The sequence below is a fragment of the Corythoichthys intestinalis genome, chromosome 13, assembly GCF_030265065.1.
Source record: "Corythoichthys intestinalis isolate RoL2023-P3 chromosome 13, ASM3026506v1, whole genome shotgun sequence".
Lineage (NCBI taxonomy): Eukaryota > Metazoa > Chordata > Actinopteri > Syngnathiformes > Syngnathidae > Corythoichthys > Corythoichthys intestinalis.
The window spans coordinates 9,319,248-9,342,074 of NC_080407.1; the positions used below are offsets into that span (position 1 = coordinate 9,319,248).

A 22,827-nucleotide genomic window follows, 5' to 3' on the forward strand; every position below is an offset into this window, starting at 1 on the left:
GCCAAAAAGCTCAATCTTGGTCTCATCTGACCAAAGCACACGGTCCCAGGCTTCAACTTGGACCGTGTGCTTTGGTCAGATGAGACACACATATTATTTGATGTCAAATAATTATTTCTTTATGTGGGATTTTGTTCCCCACTGAATAAATGCACTTGTATTGAAGGTTGGATTTTTCCTCTTTTTTTTCCATTAAGGTCCCATATTATTTGAATAAATAAAAAAATATTAGAAGCTAAAAAACATCTTAACCAGGTGTGCCAATAATTATGGAGGGCACTGTATATATTTCCCTGCACATGCTCTATAAAAGTAATATTTACTGACCACCACAGTTTTTTTATTCATTTCTTTCAGTGTTTCTGAATGCTAAAGAGTTGCACTTTTGAACCCATTATTTTTTCGAGCTTTTTATGTGAGTTTGTTCTACATGATAAAATGTCTGAGTGCTTGTCCGAGACTGGCGATTCCATACTTTTTGCTAGGGGTTGTATAATGGGTAAAAAAAATATATCCTCAGGTCCCATTTACCGCAGTGTGAAGCCTAATGTATGACACGTGGAAAGCTCCCCGCATCTGGATCACCTAATGGTAGCACACCTCGCCAGGGTCATAGCAACACACGCGCGGCCGTCATCAAAATCCATTTGGTTGCTCGTGAAGTAGGCAGTTTATATGCTGCAAAACTTGTCGACGTCACTCGGGGGCAAGAGGATGCGCCTAACTGGGCTTCCAGCGAGAGGGGTCACGGGAAATGGAGCCCATTTGTGTGTGATCGTACTACGTTTTTAGCAATGAAATTGTGATGACACAAAATTGTGGTTTGCAGCTTCAGTGTGGTGGATAGCGGGTTAGTTAAAAACAAAGGTAGTGAAAGCCCACAATGGCACGTGTTTTATGCGTTCATTGGCATTCAAGCCTCGTGCTCCTGGTGACATGAATATGGCATTTGTGTTGGGGGGGGGGGGCAACAAAGTATGTCAAAATATAGAAAGTTTTTTTAATCACTTTCCCGCATCAAATATTATGTAAGTCCTGTTAATGTTCAAATTAGAATGGGATATAAAAATGAAGTTAGCTAAATTCAACATACTCACAGCTACAGTAGCTGGCAATAGCTATGGCTAGCTATCGAGTGTCTTAAAATATATTTTTTAAATAATATGCATATATGTTCTCTTAATTTGCATCATAAATGAGTCATTAAGCATTACATGCAGTTCTCGAAGGTCAATATTGGGATTGAACACATTTTTTACTGTAATAAGGTCCAGAAACGCTTGTATCAAATGTGATATAGTTGGCAATTTAGGGTTAATACACCCCCACTTCCCTCGCTCAACTAGTTGTTGCCTGCAGAAAATTTTCCATTTGCACCGCCTATACTTTTAAAATTGTAAGTTTAAGCGCCCCTTCGCACATTCATATGCATTGTTCGCGTTTTTTTTCTTCGTTTAATATTGCCGGCAACGTGTTAGTCTCGGTTACAGAACAGTTCAGTTTTGCGCCCGTCCTGTCTTCTGCTCAGTGTGCTAGTCATGGCTAGCTTCCTATACAAGGCTTCTACAGGTATCTGCAAATCTCATTTCTAGTTTTTTAATGCCACTTTAAACTAATTTAACGCCTATGCCCAACTGCATATAGTTCACACACACAAATTGTACGTAGAGTTGTACGATAATGACTTTTTAACCGACATCCCGATATTGTCCAACTCCACAATGGCTCCACCAGGCTGTGTGCAACTCTCCCCCATAAATTTGTTGGCCACTCCAATGGCCAGTCTATTGTCAGACTGTAGTAGCTGTGGTACTCAAAATTTTGACTGGACTATTATGGACTATGTACATTAAATCATTAGTAACACGAAATACAACACAAACTAATGTATATCGGTAGGCATGTCAAGAAGTCTTTCTGACCGTTTTCTACTGGGTTGTTTACTACAACAACACAGTAAAAACCTGAAATTATGGCTTTTCGTTTTGATGTGCTGCCTCAAGATTTTAAGTGGCCCCATTTAGCCACCCCTATGAAAAATTTCTGGAGGCACCACTGCAACTCCAAAAATCCGATATCAATATCAAACTGATACAATCACTGACCTAGGACCCCCCTCCCCTCCCACCACCACACACCGGACGTTCACCTTGGGAGGTCCCCATATTACTTGTCGCTCCCGGGCCCTGTTCACATTTGTTCCGTCGCTGTCATCAACTATCAAAACAGTTGTCGATTCATTTACTAATCCTTTACTTGTCAATAAATCGATTAATTTCTTAGCCGATTAATGCGAAAAAAACATGCTATTTCTCCCCCCAAAACTGAAGGTGAAAATGGAGGGTGATGCGTGAGGGCTCTTTGTATTGTTACATAATAACACGACAGCCCCGCCTCTTCCCCCCCTGTCGGGCCTCTTTCTCTTCACGGGTCAAATGCAACGGTCCTCGCCCATCGGCACAAAAGCGCCTGACGCAGCCGGATTGGTGCCTTTTAAGCGATGAGCTCCCTCTAATCCCATTGGACGGAAGCCACATTCTATTGGCTAACACACCATCGCCATCGTAAAGGGACGTGTGCAGCATCAACGAAGGGTCGCAGGGTACAACGTGTTCTCGTGATGACGATGAATCGGCAAAAAATAATCACAGCACGGTGTAACACACGGATTTTTTTCCCCACAGTAAAATGTGAAATGGATTGCAATTTTGTCACGTTAAAACGAAAAATTGATCGCGTGAAACGAGGAAAAACGTGAGATTTTTTCCACATTAAAATGTTGATTTATTGCATTCAAAAGAAAGTTGGCGCGCAAAAAGTGAAATCGATCAGGGTGAAATACTAAATGTATGTAATGTATGTTTACAGAGATACTTGGAGCGTAAAAGTGAAACGTATCATTTAAATTGTGGATTTTAAATGGTTAAAACATATTTTAGCACTTTAATACGTGACATTAAATTGAGAGTGAAAGTACACTTTTAAAAATTACATTTCAATTTGTTTGAAATTTGAAAGTCGTTAGGTTAAAATGTCAAATTTATGACATTCAAAGTTAATTTGTTACAGTAAGACGTCAAATTTATGACATTAATAATGAAACATCACGTTAAAATGTGGAATTTATTATGTTGGCAAATGCTTGTTACGTCAAAACATCATATTTATGACGTTCAAAGTGAACCCACTTCCTGTTGCATGGCTGTCAATGGCATCGACTGACTTAGGCAACAGTTGAATGACAATGAGCTGTAATGGTAAGTTTTTGGTCAAAAATCACAACCAAACAGTTTTTTTGCCATTGAAAATGATTGGGAAATTTGGACGTATATGGCCGTCAATGGCATGGAGGTGCATGGCTGTCAATGGCATCGACTTACTTGGTCACCAGTTTAATGTCAATGGGCTGTCATGGTAAATGGTCAAAAATCATGAGAACCTACAGTATGTTTTCCTGCCATTGAAAATGAATGGGTAATTTGGACATGCATGGCTGTCAACGGCATCCCATTAGAACTGGATGGGAAAGTTTTTGGCGAATTTTGGGGGAACCAAAATTCAGTATACAACTTTTATGCCGTCCTGGAATTTTTGATGTTTAAATTATGTGATTTGGTCAAAAATAGTAGGACTAGATAAATTTTGAAACTTTGTTTTTATTTTTTTTTTCAAAACCCATGTTTACGGGCGAATGGAAAATTTTGGGGTGGTTATTCGAAATTTTTTTTTGCGTCAAGCGACAATTCCAGTCAAATTTATCACTTTTAAAAGGTCAGATTTATTATGTTATGAAGCGGTGGCATGCATCACTGGTGGCCATCTTTGGTAGGGCGAGCGATACTTATGTAGATATGGCGACAGCATTATTTCTTGGCACCCCCTCATACCGATGACATTTTATCAGGGAAAATCTGACTTGTATTTTTCACTGCCATTGACGTCGCTAACCGTCTAATCTTGTGGCATCCAATCATCCTCTTGCTGTGAGTGAATTTCATGCACGGGTGAGCGAGCGGCCCCCGCTCTCCTCCCCCAGTCCTCCGCCTCCTCCCGCGCTTTCCCTCCCTCCGCACCAGTCTCCTCTCGCCACCTGCCAGTGACAACGAATATAAAAAGCGCAAGAAAACGTAAGTCGCCTGCTGATTTTTCCCGATTCATTGGAATGCGGCGGTTGTGTAGCAATAGCGTTTGGATGCTCGGTCGGCGGCGTTTCTTTTCGTTGACGCGTATCGGACAATCGGGTCATTGATGCTTGATTTTCTGTCGGGGTGAAATCACGCAGGACATCCTCGGCTTGGAATTTGGAACACTGTTGCTAAGGGAAACGAGCAGCATTCAGTCGATCGATGAACGGAAATCTTCGATATGAATGCGTATTGCTGTTACACGCACAAAAAAATATAGGATCTTTTTCTTTTTCAATGATACTTATCACATTTTTACATAATAACTGGGCCGTTCCTAACCAATTTGGAACCCTAGACAACACATCTGCTGGTGCCCCCACTTTGCAACAATACCTATTATCACCACAAATATTTTAACACTCACACTGTACTTCATTCTCCACTGGCAGTTTGTGTGTGGGAAGGTACTGGACTTGGTTGGCTTGGACTTGGTGCTGATGTGGATAAGGTGGCTGTAAAAGATGGCCCATGATGTACTGAGGTGGAAGGAAATATTTTAAGAAGAGCATCTACAAAGAGAAAAAAGTTGAATGTTACATTGTTTGAGTCAAATAGCTGTTGATTGTGAAACCAGCATGACATAACAATAATAGCGCCTAACTTTACAGTACCTGGCTCAATCAGGTGTCCGGATCCGGCCACTAACCTGGACTGGTGAGGGTGAAAAATAAAATTGATTAATGAAGCACTGCAACAACACAGGACCATTCAATAATAATGAATTAAATAATATACGATAATAAAAAAAACAAAATTTAATATTTTTTTCACATGAACGGAATTGCCAATTTAATGAACTAATGACTCATTTAATACCAAATGTTTGAATTTAAATCCATGACACTTTTAGTCCCCCATACCACAGAACTATGAAATTATTCATTGCATACTTAATGGTGTTTTTATTTAGTTATCCTTGACACTTTTTGGCAAGGCAAATTTATTTGAATAGCACAATATAACACAAGGTAAAAGTCCTTCAAATGACATGAAAATCAGCAAGACACAACTGTAGTCCCCCATACACTTTGTCCAACATTCTCTACAATGGGAGCAGGAGTAAATTTAACTGACATCAATCCACACCTGGCTGAATACTGAAAATATTTCTAAAACAACAGGCTTGTCTAATGAAAGAGTGTAATTTAGCTTTAGCAGGATGTCATCTAAACTCTATGTAAATAACTGCTACCTTGCAATTGCGTATAGGTGTTTATGCAATTAAAAATGTTGTTTTCATCACAACAAACCTCTGTCTTGTTCACGTTTATGCTTCTCTTCTATCTTCTTTCTAAAATGTGACCCGGAGGACTTATGTCTTTTCGTGATGTCGCTAAATTACAGAGGATTGCATAAAAATAACACCTTCAAGTAGCTCTCTGGTCTGTGGGTGTGTTAGAGACTGTGGTGAAATTACCGCATCACAGGGAACAGTGAAAGAGCAGAAGAAGCTTTAGAAAAAATATTTAATTATATTTCAAAGACTTAGTACTAAATGTATTGTAGTTCATTTGATTTCTTGTCTTATATAAATTTTTGAATACTGCTATCATCAAATGTTACTTTGAACATTTTTTTCTTGACGCCGTTTTGGATACTGCAACACCCCTAGCATTTGCCCAGCTCGCTCTATGGACCGCACAGGTCTACATGATAATATGGTAAATGTGATTACATCACAATTATCACCTTTCCATATAATAATATCACGTTTATACATAATAATCCCAGGTAACTTCCTGTTGGTTTTGGGTCACTTTATGTTGGTTCGGGGCCATTCCCAGGTCACGTCCAGTTCATTGGTCACTTCGTCTTGCATTCCAGCAGCTCCGTCATGTCGTCAGTGCTCCAAAAACTCATCAACCCTCTGCCGGGAAGCTCTAAAGAGCCCCCCAGGAACAAAGTGACAGTTGTCGGAGTGGGCCAAGTTGGCATGGCTTGCGCCATCAGCATCCTATTGCGGGTGAGACACTCTGTATTACAATCATCGAGATATGGCGAAGAATTGAAAATGTCTGTTATCACAATAGGATCTGTGTGATGAGCTAGCTCTGGTGGATGTGATGGAAGATCGCCTGAAGGGAGAGGTGATGGACCTTCAGCACGGCAGCCTTTTCCTCAAGACGTCCAAAATTGTCGCGGACAAAGGTCAGAATGCACTATAGCGTACTCGTGTCACATCAAAACAAGAGCTCTCATTCTCATTTCCCAGACTACGCGGTGACCGCAAACTCCCGCTTGGTCGTGGTGACTGCCGGAGTCCGCCAGCAGGAGGGCGAGAGTCGCCTCAACCTGGTGCAGAGGAACGTTAACGTCTTCAAGTCCATCATTCCTCAGATCATGAAGTACAGCCCACAGTGCACGCTTATCGTCGTCTCCAATCCAGGTACATGAAATATTTTCTTTCGGCTTCGTAGGTGGAATTCTTCCCTGTTCTTGCTTGATTTTCCAGAAATGTTTTAAGATTGAAAACAATTCCTTCTCAATTTGCAGTGGACATTCTCACCTATGTGACCTGGAAGTTGAGTGGCCTGCCCAAACACCGAGTAATCGGAAGCGGGACCAACTTGGACTCGGCCCGTTTCCGCTTCATGATGGCCGAACGTCTCGGCATCCATGCTAGCTCTTTCAACGGTTGGGTGTTGGGCGAGCATGGAGACACCAGTGGTGAGTGCCCACAAAGATTAATACTGTTGTCACACTACTAAAACTTTGAACTCAATACTCAAATAACGCTCTATACCATTTTTGAAACTACATTAAGAAAAAAACAGATTAAATGTTACTTTGTATTAACTTGTTCAATGTTTCTGGTCGTCACAAAATATTTCTCGAATTGCCCTAAAACTAAAAGAAAGTCACCCAGAAATGCCCTAAAATCAACAGAAAGTGACCCAAAATATATAGGAAGTGACCTGGGAATGGCCCAAAATCAACAGCAAGTGACCAAAACCAGGAAATGACCCATTCCAAAGAATGCCCTAAAATCAACAGAAAGTGGTCCAAAATGCACAGGAAGTGACTCCAGGCAGTGACTCAAAAATCAACAGGAAGTGAAAAGTCCTGCATTATATTGACTTGAAAATCCCAATTCTTCTATTTCTTCCATCCCAGTGCCTGTATGGAGTGGCGCAAATGTCGCTGGGGTCAACTTGCAGAAGCTGAATCCCGAAATCGGCACTGATGCCGATAAAGACCAGTGGAAAGCTACGCATAAAGCTGTGGTAGACAGGTACGCCATGTTGTTTTGTTCAAAAAAGAAACACAATTGTACTTAAAAGTATGCTCTAAACTAGTAGTCATTGTGTAAAATGGATGTTGTTCAGGCAAAGATGAAAGGACTATCCAGACAACATCACAACTTCATTAGAATTACAGTTTTTCAGTACAATTAAAGATTTATGTGATAGTTACTCATTCAGAAGTGTAGTTCAGAATCATTTTTTCACACAGTTGAAGCAGCAGTAGTATTAACATTACTGAACTTGCTTAAGAGACTTGTCTTCATTGTGCTAACGGATTAGTTTTAAACTCAACAACAGTACAACAGTCATGTCTTAATCCGGTCTGATGTTCCACAAGCAATTACGTCATTACAACATAATATTAACAATGAACTCATTGTGTGTTAGTGCGTATGAGGTGATCAAGCTGAAGGGTTACACCAACTGGGCCATCGGCTTGAGCGTGGCTGACCTGACAGAGAGTATCGTCAAGAACATGAGCCGTGTCCACCCGGTTTCCACTATGGTCAAGGTACAAAAAAAAAAAAAAAAAAAAAACATTAAAAAAAATACAAATACTGTATTTTACGTACGAGTAGATTTTAAATTGATAAAGTCAAAAATACTGTTGTTGGGAAATGGTAACATAAGATTCTTTTAGATTAGCGCTACAGCTGTTTTTTCCTCCAGGTTCGTAGCATGTACAGCCTTTTATTCACATGTTTTAGGTAGTAGGTTGTTGTCCCTTTAGCTTATTTTAGCTAGCTTAGCATTTTTTGATCAGCTCTAAAAGTTTATTTTCAACTTCCATAGTATGTACAGTCTTTTACTTGCAGTTTTAGGTAATAGTCTGCTTACTGGCTGTCCCGTTAGCTTAGCTTAACCTTCTCCACGTTAGTTCTAAGACTGTCCAGATTTCTGAAATAAATGAAGTCAAACAACTGCCCAGTGTTAAATAACTTTCAGACCAACTATGTTTTGTCTAAATACGTCCGATCCAAACACTGCATATCTATTTAGGGCATGTATGGCATTGGGGAAGACGTCTTCCTGTCCCTGCCCTGCGTTTTGAACAGCGGTGGCGTCGGAAGCGTCGTTAACATGACGCTCAACGACGGCGAAGTGGCTCAGCTGAAGAAAAGCGCTGAAACTCTCTGGAGTATCCAGAGGGACCTCAAGGATGTTTGAATACTCCAGCAAAAATTTAAAGCACATCAGTATTTTTGAGGGAGTCGAGTAAGCTTCCCTTTCAAAACAAAAGCACATTTTCCTCATTACTAGTAAATTGAAGTGTATTATCAAGAGTCATGTAAGTAGTTTGTGTACTGTGTGAGTTGAAGCACATCCAAACCGGGTTGTAATTCTATTCCTGTTTCCCTACTGTTTAAAAATCAGAAGCACAGCTTCTTCATAGCTGAGTAAAGAAGATATTGATCATAAGCACACATTATAATCACTTAATAAATTATTTGAAACCATGAAAAAGGATGTTATTTTTGAATCAAAGTATTCATTTCTCTGGTTTTCAGGTACATATTCATCAATAATAGGTAATAAACTACAAATTATCTTCATTGGCTTATCTTAAATAACAATTGTGCAATTTTTGTAACATGATATTGATAATGTATGGTGTCACTGTAATAAGGTAACGGTGTTGCAAATCCATGCTAATGTTAGCTTTGTCTCAGGAGTGAGCTGTTTAGCTAGTTTCTTTGCTGATCTGAAGCGTAGCGAGATGTACATAGTTATTACATATACAGAGAATTAGATGCGAAATACTTGCTGTTAGCCAATCGTGACACCTGATATCACTTGTCGGCCATTTACTGTCAGCACCATTCAATAAACATTAAACTCAGTGGAGCATGTACTTTTAAATAGCTAAAAACTGCAGTACTTTTACTGCTTACTTCAAGATTATTTCAATCACCTTACATTCCTTGCCAGGGAAGTCCATTGCTTCAATATGGCCGTTTTCTAGAGTCGCCGAGGCTAGCTTTTCACATTTAGTTCTATACGTGTATGTCATTTGGATTTTTGTGGTTAGCTGAAAAGTGTCATGAAAGCACTACAAATGAATGAAGTTGAAATCGTTTATTAAAGTGCAGTTTGATTAATAATCTTGTCCAAAATCGAATGAAACTACTTTATAAACTTAAAAAAATAAAGAGTTCACTGTGAAAAGCAATTTACTGCCATCTTGTGTCCAACTTGGACACTACAGAAAGCATGCTTTTACATGTTCATTTTACATTTCAAGTCATTTTTGTGTTTCAATTTCTTAATAATACATTTTTTGTAGTCCTACGTCGGACGACGAGGTCCACATCAGTTTCAGGTCAGGACATCCAGTTGCCGCGAAAAGCCACTTGTTCGGGCTCTGCTGTAGCTGTAACCGCGGTTGTAGCGCTTCCCGAAGCGAAGGCCGAACGGGTTGATGTTGAATTTGTTTCTGCGCTCGTTGCACAGGAGATACTGCTGGGTGTCGTTTTCTCTCAGGGAGAAACACAGCTCGGGATCCTCCAGAAAGTCTTCCACTGCTCTTCTTCTGGAAAGGACAGAACCTGACAGAAAAGATCAGACCTGTAAAAAAAATAGCTGGAAAAGCAGCAGAGTTCAGATGTCAACGTCCCCCAAAAATATTTCTTAATGTATATTTACATGGTTGTTACCACTGTGTGATATACATATATGTATATTTGTTAAACATTGCTTAATGTTGGCTATATTAGAGCAAAAACTACATTCTAAAAAAAAATTCTTACAAGTACATATTGCATAACATGGACACCTACAAATGTTGTAATTATATAGTAATAAATGTAGTATTACATGTATTACATATATCTACACGTTAATTCTTGGTGATTGTTTGCTATAACAAATGAGCAAAAGCCAAATTAAATAAAAATGTCTTAGAAGTACATATTGCATAATAATAGATACCAACAACTATTGTAATTCATAGTAATAAACGTATAATTACATGTTTTTTTTTTTTTTACCATGTAATAATCATTCAATGACTGTTGGCTATAGTAAATGAGCAAAAAACACATTTCACTTTTGAAAAATTCCAACATCTTACCCGTTTCCTGCTTAGGTAAAAATCCTGACAGAGATGCTCCTAAACATCCTACATCTTGACTAACAATCAGCCCATACACAAGAACCACGACTGCCAGCTTCATCTTCAAAGAAAATGTCCTTTCGCGTCCAAAAAAAAAGCTTTAAAGTATGACCGCCGTCATCCATTCTGGCTTGTTTTATGCACCACTCGAATAGGTAACCTTGCGACCCGGTAGCTCTCCACCAATCGCACGGATTTACGTTTACAGCCGTAAATTGCGGAGTAGAAATGCATCATTCAATGGTTTTTCTCAGAAATGTTGACACCTGGTGGGAGTTTCGACGTTACAAGCATTAGCATTAGCGAAAGTGAAACGTAAAAGAGGTATCATTTTCATCAGATTAGCTTTATCAGTAGTTTGTTTGCCATCAAACATGACGTCACCGAACCAAATATCAGCACTAGGTGGGTTAAAGGTTGGCTGCAGTAGGCGGGGTGGAAGTTCTTTACCCCCATAGGAGCATAAATATCTTGTTTCGCTAGCTTGAAGCTCCAATATTTCTTTGAGAGGTTGGTTTGGTCGAACTGTCGTCGCTTTAATATGCCGCTGTCTCGATCTTTGTCCATGACGTCGTTGAGTGGCGTCCTGCCGGCGTGGGATGAGGATGACTTGCCTGTGGAGGACCTGCTACTCTTTGAGGTGGCCTGGGAAGTCACCAACAAAGGTTAGATGTGTTGGTCTTCTAAATGGTAACAGCTATTTTTTAAGTCTTGATGTCCAGCTGCTAACCCATTAGACAAATTCACAGTGTGATTTTATTGGACTTATTTATTCTCACTTTTGGAGTTGTCCCTGAATGCAACACACTCCAGCATGTTCGCAGATGATCGCTGCATTAAAAGCGAAACGAAAATGCAATTTGTGGAGAAATTGTAACCGTAGCTTTGCAGTGATGGTCGGTATACTTTCTGTTCATTTTGAGGCATTTTGGGGTAACTTCCTGTCGATATCGGGCAACTTCCTGTTGATTTTGAGGAAGTTGAGGGTCACTTTTCTATATTATCGTTCCCCATCTGACCTTGAGCTAGGTGAGGTAAGGGACACCCTGGACTTGTGGTCAGGCACATGTAGACAAACAAAACTTTCACAATCACATTCATAGGTCAGTTCAAGATTTCGTTGGCGAAGAAACAGCATTTTAACAAAGTATTATTATTAGGATAGTAGCTTTGCATGTACCCTCGATAATATTCTGTCATGAATAATAAATCTATTTAAAAAGTGACATTTCAAAACATTTTTAACCCAGTCCTATCATTTACACACACACAAAAACTTATTAAAGAAAACAACTCATTCACAAAGATTGTGCCAAAAACATACATTAAGGCTAAAATTTGATTTTAAAAAATCCCATTCATTTCATATATACTGTATATAATATATATATATGTGTGTGTGTATATATGTATATATACAGTATGTATGCACACATACAGTATATGGATATAAGTATGTTGGGTACTTTGGCTCTCTTGGTCAAAAGGGTTCCCGACCCCTCAGATATACATATACATACTGTACATACATATATTCATATACATGATAGTGAAGCTACCATCGCAATTTCTGCAGAAATTGTATTTTCTAGTAATGGTAGAGTATTTAGTTTGTTTTAAGCCCGACTGTTCACCCTGTCCACTTCAGAGGACTTTCAGGTATTGTTTTTGTGTCGGAACAGTCGGAGGAATCTACACGGTGATCCAAACCAAGGCTAAGATCACTGTGGATGAATGGGGGGAGAACTACTTCATGCTGGGGCCGTACTTTGAACACAACTTTAAGACGCAGGTGGAAGCTTGCGAGCCACCCTTTCCTCCCATCAGGAAAGCAATGGATGACCTGATCCAAAATGGCTGCCAGGTGAATCCGCTCTTTATTTAGCCTCTTGACAGCGATCTTAGAGCCATGTTTTTTTTTTTTTGGTTTAGGTTTATTTCGGCCGCTGGTTAATCGAGGGCAGTCCTTATGTGATTCTTTTTGATATCGGTTCTGCCGCTTGGAACTTGGACCGCTGGAAGGGAGACTTTTGGCAGAGCTGCAACATTGGCCTGCCTTATCAAGACAGGGAAGCTAATGACGCTCTCATCTTAGGCTCCCTCATCGCCTGGTTCTTCAAAAAGGTGACTTCGAGGGCCTCCTGATGGAAATAGAAGTATTTGACGTTCATGGTGCGTTTGCAGTTAACGGAGCAGCTTGGAGATAAACCCGACGTGGTGGCTCATTTCCATGAGTGGCAGGCCGGACCGGGGCTGATTTTGTGTTGCAATCGTAATATCCCCATGGCGACGGTGTTCACCACGCATGCCACTCTACTGGGACGATACCTCTGCGCGGGGAACGTTGATTTCTACAATAACTTAGATAAGGTGACTGGCTTCAGAGTGGACCTTTAAACTCATTCACTTAAAAAATATATATATTTATGGGAAAAATATTATAATAAATTCCTCCAGTTTTATTTTAAACAGTCAGATTTTGAGGGGTTAAAGATGTTGAAATGTGTGGGCTTTTCTAATTGGCTCGCTGTAAAGGTCAACCTCGTGCGAAAGGCCACTCCAAAAATAATTGACAACAAACTTCTACTCTTCGACCTGAACGTGAAATCCATATTTTCTTCATTATCTTCTACATGATCCTTTCCCACGCGTGCTAGTTCAACCTTGACAAGGAGGCAGGCGAGCGTCAGATCTACCATCGTTACTGCTTGGAACGAGCCGCCGTCCATTGTTCTCACGTCTTCACAACAGTCTCACAGATCACCGCCGTGGAGGCCAATCACATTCTACACCGAAAACCGGGTGGATATTCAGTCGAAAATGATCAATTACAGCTTGTGCCGTTGTTTGTATTTCATTTGAAAATTGTCATTGAAACAGATGTGGTGACTCCGAACGGTCTGAATGTCAAAAAGTTCTCTGCCATGCACGAGTTTCAGAACCTGCACTCCATCAGCAAGGCTCGCATCCAAGAATTTGTCAGGGGACACTTTTATGGGTCAGTCTATTTCTCTGTGTTATTGACGACTCAATACTTTTTTGTCCGCAGTCACATTCATTCATTTTGCCCTCCCAATCATAATACGTTGGACCTCTAGTGCCGTCAATGGCAGCCAATGAGTTAACAAGGAAGGGACGCAAAAATGCCCAAAAAACAGGAAGTGACTCGAAATCAACAGGCAGTGACCAATGAATAGAAAGTGACCCAGAAATGTCCTAAAATCAACAGTAAGTTGCTCTGTACTGCCTCATAAGCAACAGGAAGTGAACCGAAATCAACAGCCATCACCTGGAAATTCCCCAAAATCAACAGGCAGTGACCAATAAACAGGAAGTGGCGCAAAAAATGCCGTAAAATCAAAAGGAAGCAACCTGGAAATGCCTCAAATTAATCCCTAATTGACTGTGCTCAATGTAAAAACAAAGCAATTCATGTTCGCCTCTCCATGTCAATGGCAGCAAATGCGAATGCAGAAAAAAACGGCCATTTTTCAAGTATGAAATATGCTTTAAAAACTATTTCAACAGACATTTGGACTTCAACCTGGATAAAACGCTATTCTTCTTCATTGCCGGGCGCTACGAGTTCTCCAACAAAGGAGCAGACCTTTTTCTTGAATCGCTATCCAGGCTCAACTACCTCCTTAAGGTTAGTGCAAATTTAATTTTTGTACAGGTATGAATGTTAGCTAGCTGTGCTAATCCCTCTTTTTGCTCAATACTATTTTCAGCTCCACAGGAATGATGTGACAGTGGTCGTTTTCTTTATAATGCCAGCTAAAACCAACAATTTCAACGTAGAGTCCTTGAAGGGGCAAGCGATACGCAAACAACTCTGGTATGCTATACTTTTAGAATTTTATGTTCAAATTACATGCTGGGGACGGTTTTAAAGATACAGAATTGTCTAAAACTAAAAATAAATGTACTTTGGGTATGTTTCGATTCAAAACAACTAGACATTAGTGAAATGAACTACTAAGATCGAGCAGATACTGCTAATAGTATGCCATAACATGAAAATGCCGTACTATTTTAAAAATAAATCTTGCAATATTTTTGTAAATTGTTTCAAAATGTAATTTTATTAAAAAAAAAAAAAAAGTTAGATTAGAATAGCATTGAAATGATACTGCACAAAAATGACATCAGTATTGGGTTGTACTACGGAATAATGTACCGATGCTGTACAGTGTGTACTTTTCGAGGTCGTTTTCAAACCTACCATCAATTAGTTTATCACAAGTAAACGCCCAATTCATTTGAAGCTGGTAAGTGGCCGCTACCTAGCTGGCTAGCAGCTACGACCGTCAACAGCACTTAATGAGGTAAAAACTAAATGTGTTGTTCCTCTGAGCAAATTGCATCCTCCCACCAATTAGTTATACTAGTAAATGTCCAATTCAATTGAAGGGTGAAGCTTGCAGCTAGCTAGGTAGCGCTGTTAATGGCAGCCAATGAGGTAAAAGCTAAAAATTTCTCATTCCTTCAACCAGAATTAAATAGCGTTTCTATTCCATAGGGATACGGCGCACGCTGTGAAAGAGAAGTTTGGGAAACGGCTGTATGATGCGCTATTAATGTAAGATCACTTTCATAACTATCATGAAAAATGTGCTGATATAATTCCTATTGGAATCAGGGGCAAGATCCCTGATATGGACTCCATCCTGGACCGAGATGACTTCACTATAATGAAGAGAGCCATCTACGCCACTCAGGTACTTTTCATTTAAAAAGGTATGATGTAAAATCTGTCTATTTTTTGCAAGCACTGCACACTTTTAGCTAGCTGTACATGCTAGCGGTTGAACCGGGAGATGTTCAAAGTACTGTAATTGGAAATATGGATCTTCACCATACAGACGGAGTTTAATAGACCAGTTGCGTCAGTGTGATGGATGTATAAAAGCTGGTTAAAATCCAAATGCCCATTAAAAGCTCTGAAATGAATTGATGCGAACGTCAATATTTCTGAGCTTTGAAATTGAGTACAGACTGCAACTGTCTGGTGAGGATGATGGACCGAATATGCTTATTGGTAGCGCATGATTTGTAGTTTTTCATTTGCTGCTCTCCCGATTTTTTTATTTCACAAGCTACCTCCACGATGGTTTTATGTCTTATCCATTTCTCAGAGGCACAGCCTCCCTCCGGTGACAACCCACAACATGCTGGATGACTCGACAGATCCCATCTTAGCAAACATCAGACGGATCGGTCTCTTCAATTCCAGGAATGACCGTGTTAAGGTACTATTAATTGCGTCCCTGCAATTAAAATAACTTGATTTGTGTGCCGTAATTTGACAGTTGTACAGAAAACGGTCCATGACGTTGGATGTCTATAGCTGTCAATGGCATTGGATAAGTTAATATATTTAAAAAACGAATCATTTCTTTAAAAATAAATTATTTTTAAAATTTCAAGGAAGTGACCCAAAATGAACACTTTGGCTTCAATTAGCAACAATAGACATCAAATTTACCTATACTCACTGTGAATGTTCAAATGTCAGTCTCAAACGTATTAAAAATAACTGTTCTCAGGTAATCTTCCATCCTGAATTCCTATCATCCACAAGTCCTCTGCTACCAATGGACTACGAAGAGTTTGTTCGAGGTTGTAACCTTGGAGTATTCCCCTCCTACTATGAACCTTGGGGGTACACACCCGGTACGGGTACTACAAGTAATGGATGGTCACTCTAGTACATATTTCATAAGTCGTCTTCTACTTCTTCAGGTGAATGCACTGTTATGGGCATTCCCAGTGTGACCACTAATCTTTCTGGTTTTGGGTGCTTCATGGAGGAACATGTATCAGACCCCGCTGCCTATGGTGTGTACTTCCTACATAGTGTAAATGCAACGTACATTGGTATGAAAAACCCTCAAAACGACTCTCAAACAAAGATTAAGAGAAAGCTGTCACTTTTCAATGTGAGGACAAACATTTTCATACTCTAACTGCCACATTTTCTCTCCCTCAGGTATTTACATCGTGGACCGGCGGTTCCGTTCTGCGGATGAGTCATGTAACCAGCTGACTCAGTTCATGTTCAATTTTTGCCAACAGTCACGGCGTCAGCGCATCATCCAGCGAAATAGAGCGGAGAGGTTGTCCGATTTGTTGGACTGGAGATACCTGGGACGGGTTTGTTCATAAAACGAGCACAATTCCATGTCACAGACGAAGAAAAATAGCAATATTTGAAAATTCGGGGGCCGAGGATTTGCATCAAAACTTTATTTTACACCAAATTGGAACTGGAAACTAGAAAATGCAATTTCTGGATTGATTTTGAGGCATTTCAGGGTCACATCCTGTAGATTTTGGAGGTTTCAAGGGGTAACTTCCTGTTGAAATCATGTCACAGCCTGTTGATTTGGGGGCATTTTGGGGTCACTTCCAATTGATCCGGGGTCATTTTGGGGACATTTACTGTTTTTATTGGGTACTTTCCTGTTGATCTCGGGTCATTTCAAAATCAATTCCATTTGTTACTGGGTCACTTCCCATTGATATCAGGTCAATTCCTGTAGCTTTGGAATGGGTCAAAAACCCATAAAGAAAATAAAATATATATAAATGTGACATTTCAAATTGCTACTTGTCTTCCATTACATTTGCCAAACACATACAGTACGGTCCAGTCAAAATTTGCCAAAACATACCCATTCATTTCCAATAGCCCTACTATCCCATTGACTTCCAATTACCCTATTCGCCGTTCATTTCGATAGCACAAAAACTTATGTTGAGTCCTATCGATTTCCAACAACAAGAAAATAAACTAACCATGTTTGAAAACATAAAGCCTAAAACAACAATACAAACAAGCTTCTTTGCTAAAATCATTAACAAAATGGTCCTTTTGTTTTCTTTTTTCCAGTTCTACATTCATGCACGCCTCCTTGCGCTCAGTCGAGCTTTCCCTGACAAGTTTAAAGTGGACCCCATGGCACCTCTGAAGGTCAGATCCAAAACTACAATTTCAAAATGTGTAACACATGTAAGAAAGACGAACATATTGGAAAAATATGCTGTGCAATCTCATACTATTTTTAACTTTGTTTTCCGAGAATGAGCAACACGCTCGTGTAAATGTGTACATTTGGAAGAATTTCGGGTCAAATTCTGTTGATATATGGTCATTTTTTGATGATTTTGAAAATGTGCCTGGTCACTTCCTGTTGATTTTTGGTCATTTTGGAGCCACTCCCTGTTATTACCAGGTTACTTCCAATTGATCTGGGGTCTTTTCGGAGTTGTTTCCTGAAGTTGCTGGATTATGCCCTAAAATCAACAGGAAATGTTCCGAACTGTACAGGAAGTGACCCCAGAATGCTATAGTTCCTGTTCATGTTGGGGCAATTTTGGTCATTTCCTGAGCTCAGTTCACTTTCTGTTAATTTATACCTCCCAATTGAAGTCGTACCAAGAGATGTACCCGATCCACATTTGTCAGACCTTAATTGGCAGCTTAGCATTTGGATGATTGACAAGCCATCACATTGTAGTGCATTGACCGATTATATTACATTGCGTCACATCACAAGACTTTATTTTTCTCAGATTTCAGGGATATATACTATTTGCCTGTTCATGCTATGCTATTTCATGTACCGTACTGTACATTTTGATAATACAGCAGGTTAACAAGAAGCTGTCTTTTCATTTTGGAGCATTAGCATTAACGGGGATGGTGCCGGGGCCCCCTGGTGCCCCGCGCACAGCAATACCATTTTTCTACATGACTATCTCACGTCGAAGTGGGTTCACGCATGACTCGGTGCAACGAGGAACATTTAGGTTAATGAGATTGTTGGTGCCAGGATTAACAATCAAGTAGCATAAAGTGGGACACCAACCTATCAACACCTGGGTGATTTCCCATATTCTGGGTTGCCAAACTCACACTGCTGGAATTGTGTACACCCACCAGTTTCTTTACGACTTACCTTCCCGCCTCTCGGTTACCAGCCCCCATCACATAGTGGCCACGGGTATAGTTATTGGTGCTATCATACTTTATGTTCTTAGGTAATATTGGCATAGCAAGTGATGTTTTGGTTTTGTTGGTGTCAGCTACGGCCAACAGTGGTAGTGCCCCGTGGCTCTAGTGACAAATAAAACCACCCACAGGAAAACCCTCACCAAGTTGGCTTGAAGATGCTACGACATTTGCTAGGAAAATATCATTCATATAAAGATATTCATCAACGAAACTAGACGAAGAATTCACTAAACCATTTTGAAATTACCAAAATATGACTCAGACTAAGAACTATTTCATCCAAAAGGCTAAGATAAAAATTAACAGGGTTGCCAAATACAACACTGTAAGGTGTAATCCACATTTTTCTCCACAGACGGAGGGTTTTCGCTATCCCCGACCTTACTCGGTGCCTCCCTCTCCTTCAGTTTCTGTCCACTCCACACCACACCACAGTGATGTGGAAGATGAAGACGACGACGAACCGTATGATGAAGACGAAGAGGCCGAAAAGGACCGTCTGAATATAAAAGCTCCCTTCGTCCTAGGCGCTACGCCAAGAGGCACGAAGAAACAGTCAGGATAATCGTGTCGATGACGGGTGAGATCAGACATCATGTAAAATGTGCTAGCTTACTCTTGTTTTAGTTGACAAATACACAAGTTTTCGTAAACTTAGTTTTCTGACCTTTGACCTCACTACTGCTTTGTTCAGTTTTAAGCCAAATAACCCAACACCATACTTCTGACCTCAGTGACCTTTGACCCTTTCTCTTGTCAATATATCACTACTTTGCAAATTTGAATAGGCTAATCTGCTTTCATGCTATCGTAAACTTCCTTTTCTGACCTTTGACCTCACTAATGCTTTGTTCAGGTTTTATCTTAAGACAAAGCGCAAAGTATAAAAAGCCACTTCTGACCTCTGTGACCTTTGACCCTTCTCAATATTTTGCTAATTTGAACCAGATAACGTGTTAACACCCTATCGTAAACTTCCTTTTCTGACCTCTGACCTCATTACTGCGTTGTCAATTTTAAGACATAACCCAAAGTATGAAAAACGTTCTTACCTCTGTGACCTTTGACCCTTCTCAAAACACCACCTATTTTGCAAATTTGAATAGGCTAACCTGTTAACACCCTATCGTAAACTTCATTTTCTGATCTTTGACCTCACTACCCCAAATTCTACTCACCTGTTTCTTTTACAAGCAAATTTGATAACTCAAGATTGAATGAAGGGATTAATTTGAACACAGACACGGAATAGAATAGATTACACAAATCTTGGCATCAGTTCAAATGTAGTTTATTAAAACATCACATTTCCAATATACAGTACTCTGAATTGACGATATATGATACAAAACATTTCTTCTCCCTCGCACAGAAATGAAGACGTCCATCCTACTCAGAAGTACTCTCGTTTCCACACTGGCACCTCCTGAAAGTACACCTCGTCTGGATTGTCGTCAGCTACGAGAAAACGAAAACTGTCATGTATTAAAAGGAACTACAAATAAGTGAATCTGGGTTTGTGGTGTTGTGTTAAGGAGTATTACTCTCACCGCTGTCCCTGGCCTGCTGCAAAAAGTTGAGCAATATAGTGGCAGCTTGGTCCACACTCAGCTTCTCTGTGTTTTGACTGCGGGTTTCTACGAGGACAAGAACATCGCAATACTGTTTTAGACCTTAAACTTGCTCTGAAACGGCACTTTCATGACTGGTTATTTGTTAAAAAAAAACAAAAAAAAAACATGGTCCGTGACAAATTGTTACCTTGCATCGCTAAATCATTTCATATTCATTCATTCATTCATTTTCCATGCCGCTTTTCCTCACAGCCCAGATGAAATTAATTGGATGTCATGTACTGTCAATGGCAGGCAATGAGTTATTAGTAAATGGTGTTGTATTTGTATAGCGCCGGTCCACCTTTCAAGGCCCTCAAAGCGCTTCACACTACACCTCCATCCACCTTAGATGACGTTCATCAGGGCGGAGAATCGAACCCATAACCTCTAGGTTGGCGGATGAATACTCTACTCCTGAGCCACGCCAACTCCATTATTATTGTATTTGCAAATTAAAACCCTTAGATTTTCTGTATTAAATTCTGATTATCAAACTTAAAAGTATTTACTAAATAGTATAAAACTTATTTCGTTGTGGAAGTGGAAAATTTCTGTTTATTTAACTGACAGAATGCAGTTTTACCTATGGAGAAGAAGAAGAAAAAAAAAAAAAAAAAAATCAACTCTACCTAAGTGTAAAGTATCATAGACGTCGCCCTCTTTTCGGTCCTCTGATATGAACCTGCGTCCTTCTGGGAAATTGCACAGAAATTCAAAGCAGCATATTGTAAACGTTTAGGAAATATTTTCCATGTACTGTAAATAAGTTGGATTCCAGTACTTACGGGTGCCTTTAAGATACAGCATAGCTTGCGGAGTCCAGTTTCTCCTTTGAAAAGAGCCCTTAAAGGAAGACAATTAAACAAATTTAGATGACAGTTCAAGTTCAAAAATTGATACTGTAAAAACATGGACACAAAAATACTGACCTTTGGTGCACTCCAAGTTTGTGCCACAAATGCAGCCAGGAAGAGAACGAGAACGCATGTTAAAGTGATGGTCTTCAAACCCTGCAGGAGAAACATTTTATAACTCCTTTCAGAATTAAAAACCTCTTTATGATGTGTATTTTTAGTCTAAAAAGTAGAGGTATTTTGAGCAAACAACATAATTACCAAGTAAAAAGGTGATAATTACCATGTAAAAATTGACAATAGGTAAAGGACGTGTACCATGAAAAGGAATACCTTGTGAAAACGCGATATCATATAAAAACATGGTAACTATCATGTAAAAACGTGATAATTATGTAAAAACCTGGCATGTACATCTGATATGTAAACCGCAACTATCATGTAGCAATGTGAATCATGTAAAACGTGATTATCATCATCATCATCTAAAAACAGAACATGTCAAAACGTGCTAATCATCACGTAAAATGGGATAACATGTAGACGTGATATGTATAACGTGGTAGCCATCATGTAAAAACATGATTAACTATCAAGCAAAAACCTGATTATCATCATGTGAAATTGTGATAACATGTAAAACCATGTGTAAAATGAGGCTAACCATCGAGTAAAAGCTTAATCATGTAAAATCTTATGTAAAAACGTGGTCACTCATGTAAATCCTTATGTGAAAAAACACCTAATGTAAAACCAAGTAATATAAAAGTGTGATAATAACCATGTAATAATGTGGTAATTATCTAAAAATGTAAAGCTAATGTAAAATTGTAATAATCATCCTGTAAAAACTTCCTAAATATCATGTAAAACCTTAATTTTGTGAAATAACCTCTTGTAAAAACTTGTAAAAGCGTGATAATTAACATCATGTCATTATCATGTAAAAACGTGGTAACTCATGTAAATCCTTATGTGAAAAAACACCTCATGTAAAACCAATATAAAAGCGTGATAATAACCATGTAATAATGTGGTAATTCTCAAAATGTAAATAATGTAAAAATGTAATATCCCGTAAAAACTTAAGTATCATGTAAAACCTTAATTTTGTGAAATAACCTCTTGTAAAAACTTATGTAAAAGCGTGATAATTAACATGTAATTATCATGTAAAAACGCTAACTTGACAAATAACATAAAAATGTGATAAATATGAAGTTTTTACTTGATAGTTAGGTAACAACTCATGCAAAAATTTAACTTTTGTCAAAACATGATGAATTATCACTATGAAATGTAAATATTCACATAATTTTACAAATCTCATCCTGGAGTACTTAAGTACTTACCTTCATGTTGAATCTCTCACAGCTTCAGCGTCCAGTGAGCGAACAGAGGTTGAAAAGGTCTTCCCTAACTTCGCGCCGGTCTTCTTGTATTTATAGCCTCGTGGCAAGAAAACCTCCCCGCGGCAGCGATAGGTCACGCCAATTTGATGAACCGAGCGCATGAATGAATGGCTGCGACCGATCAATTCCACGTCGTTCATTGAATGCTTCTAGTATGCCGTAAATATTTCTGAATTAAAAATGCCGCAGTGAGCAATTTCCCGCTCTGCCGACGGTGCCGTTTTTCAAAATGATATTGTCCACCGGACGGGCGAGCCGATGTTGGCTAGCGTCAAGCGGCATCGAGTATTGACGTTTTCCCATTGTGCTTAGAAGCAAACGATGGAAGATTGAAAACATGGAAAACAACTTAAAACATTCCAACATGAAGTACTGACTAGC

General features: G+C 39.4%; 4 protein-coding genes across 10 annotated transcripts; 2 read left to right on the forward strand and 2 right to left on the reverse strand.

The window, feature by feature from the left end:
- Positions 1-3,967: 3,967 nt before the first annotated feature.
- On the forward strand, positions 3,968-8,896 carry ldhba (lactate dehydrogenase Ba). 2 transcript variants are annotated; one of them, XM_057854868.1, is made up of 8 exons: positions 3,968-4,127; positions 6,012-6,150; positions 6,218-6,335; positions 6,400-6,573; positions 6,681-6,854; positions 7,302-7,419; positions 7,820-7,943; positions 8,432-8,896. In XM_057854868.1, the coding sequence occupies exons 2-8, from the start codon at positions 6,022-6,024 to the stop codon at positions 8,597-8,599; spliced, it is 1,005 nt and encodes a 334-aa protein (XP_057710851.1). In that variant the 5' UTR covers positions 3,968-4,127; positions 6,012-6,021; the 3' UTR covers positions 8,600-8,896. The 2 variants fall into 2 exon arrangements, with proteins under 2 accessions (XP_057710851.1, XP_057710852.1); XM_057854869.1 differs by having other exon boundaries at positions 3,990-4,127; positions 6,015-6,150.
- Positions 8,897-9,493: 597 nt separating this feature from the next.
- Positions 9,494-10,756, reverse strand: kiss2 (kisspeptin 2). The gene is made up of 2 exons (XM_057854871.1): positions 10,503-10,756; positions 9,494-9,978 (listed from the first exon to the last, which is right to left on the reverse strand). Exons 1-2 carry the CDS (start codon positions 10,603-10,605, stop codon positions 9,749-9,751), a joined length of 333 nt encoding a protein of 110 aa, XP_057710854.1. The 5' UTR covers positions 10,606-10,756; the 3' UTR covers positions 9,494-9,748.
- Positions 10,757-10,870: 114 nt separating this feature from the next.
- Positions 10,871-20,365, forward strand: gys2 (glycogen synthase 2). Of its 6 annotated transcripts, none has more exons than XR_009066659.1 (17): positions 10,873-11,209; positions 12,227-12,408; positions 12,477-12,668; positions 12,729-12,914; positions 13,202-13,346; positions 13,425-13,542; positions 14,073-14,193; positions 14,276-14,382; positions 15,067-15,126; positions 15,187-15,265; positions 15,683-15,796; positions 16,094-16,220; positions 16,290-16,385; positions 16,537-16,700; positions 17,440-17,520; positions 18,972-19,144; positions 19,937-20,365. XR_009066659.1 is itself a non-coding variant. In XM_057854866.1 (17 exons), the coding sequence occupies exons 1-16, from the start codon at positions 11,086-11,088 to the stop codon at positions 19,127-19,129; spliced, it is 2,106 nt and encodes a 701-aa protein (XP_057710849.1). In that variant the 5' UTR covers positions 10,878-11,085; the 3' UTR covers positions 19,130-19,144; positions 19,937-20,357. The 6 variants fall into 6 exon arrangements, 2 of the variants coding, with proteins under 2 accessions (XP_057710850.1, XP_057710849.1); XM_057854866.1 differs by having other exon boundaries at positions 10,878-11,209; positions 18,920-19,144; positions 19,937-20,357; XR_009066662.1 differs by lacking the exon at positions 19,937-20,365 and having other exon boundaries at positions 10,871-11,209; positions 16,623-16,700; positions 18,972-19,026.
- Positions 10,897-22,657, reverse strand: spx (spexin hormone). Its single transcript, XM_057854872.1, has 5 exons — positions 21,110-22,657; positions 20,966-21,023; positions 20,810-20,872; positions 20,115-20,201; positions 10,897-20,022 (listed from the first exon to the last, which is right to left on the reverse strand). The coding sequence occupies exons 1-5, from the start codon at positions 21,203-21,205 to the stop codon at positions 19,958-19,960; spliced, it is 369 nt and encodes a 122-aa protein (XP_057710855.1). The 5' UTR covers positions 21,206-22,657; the 3' UTR covers positions 10,897-19,957.
- Between the last annotated feature and the right edge of the window lie 170 nt (positions 22,658-22,827).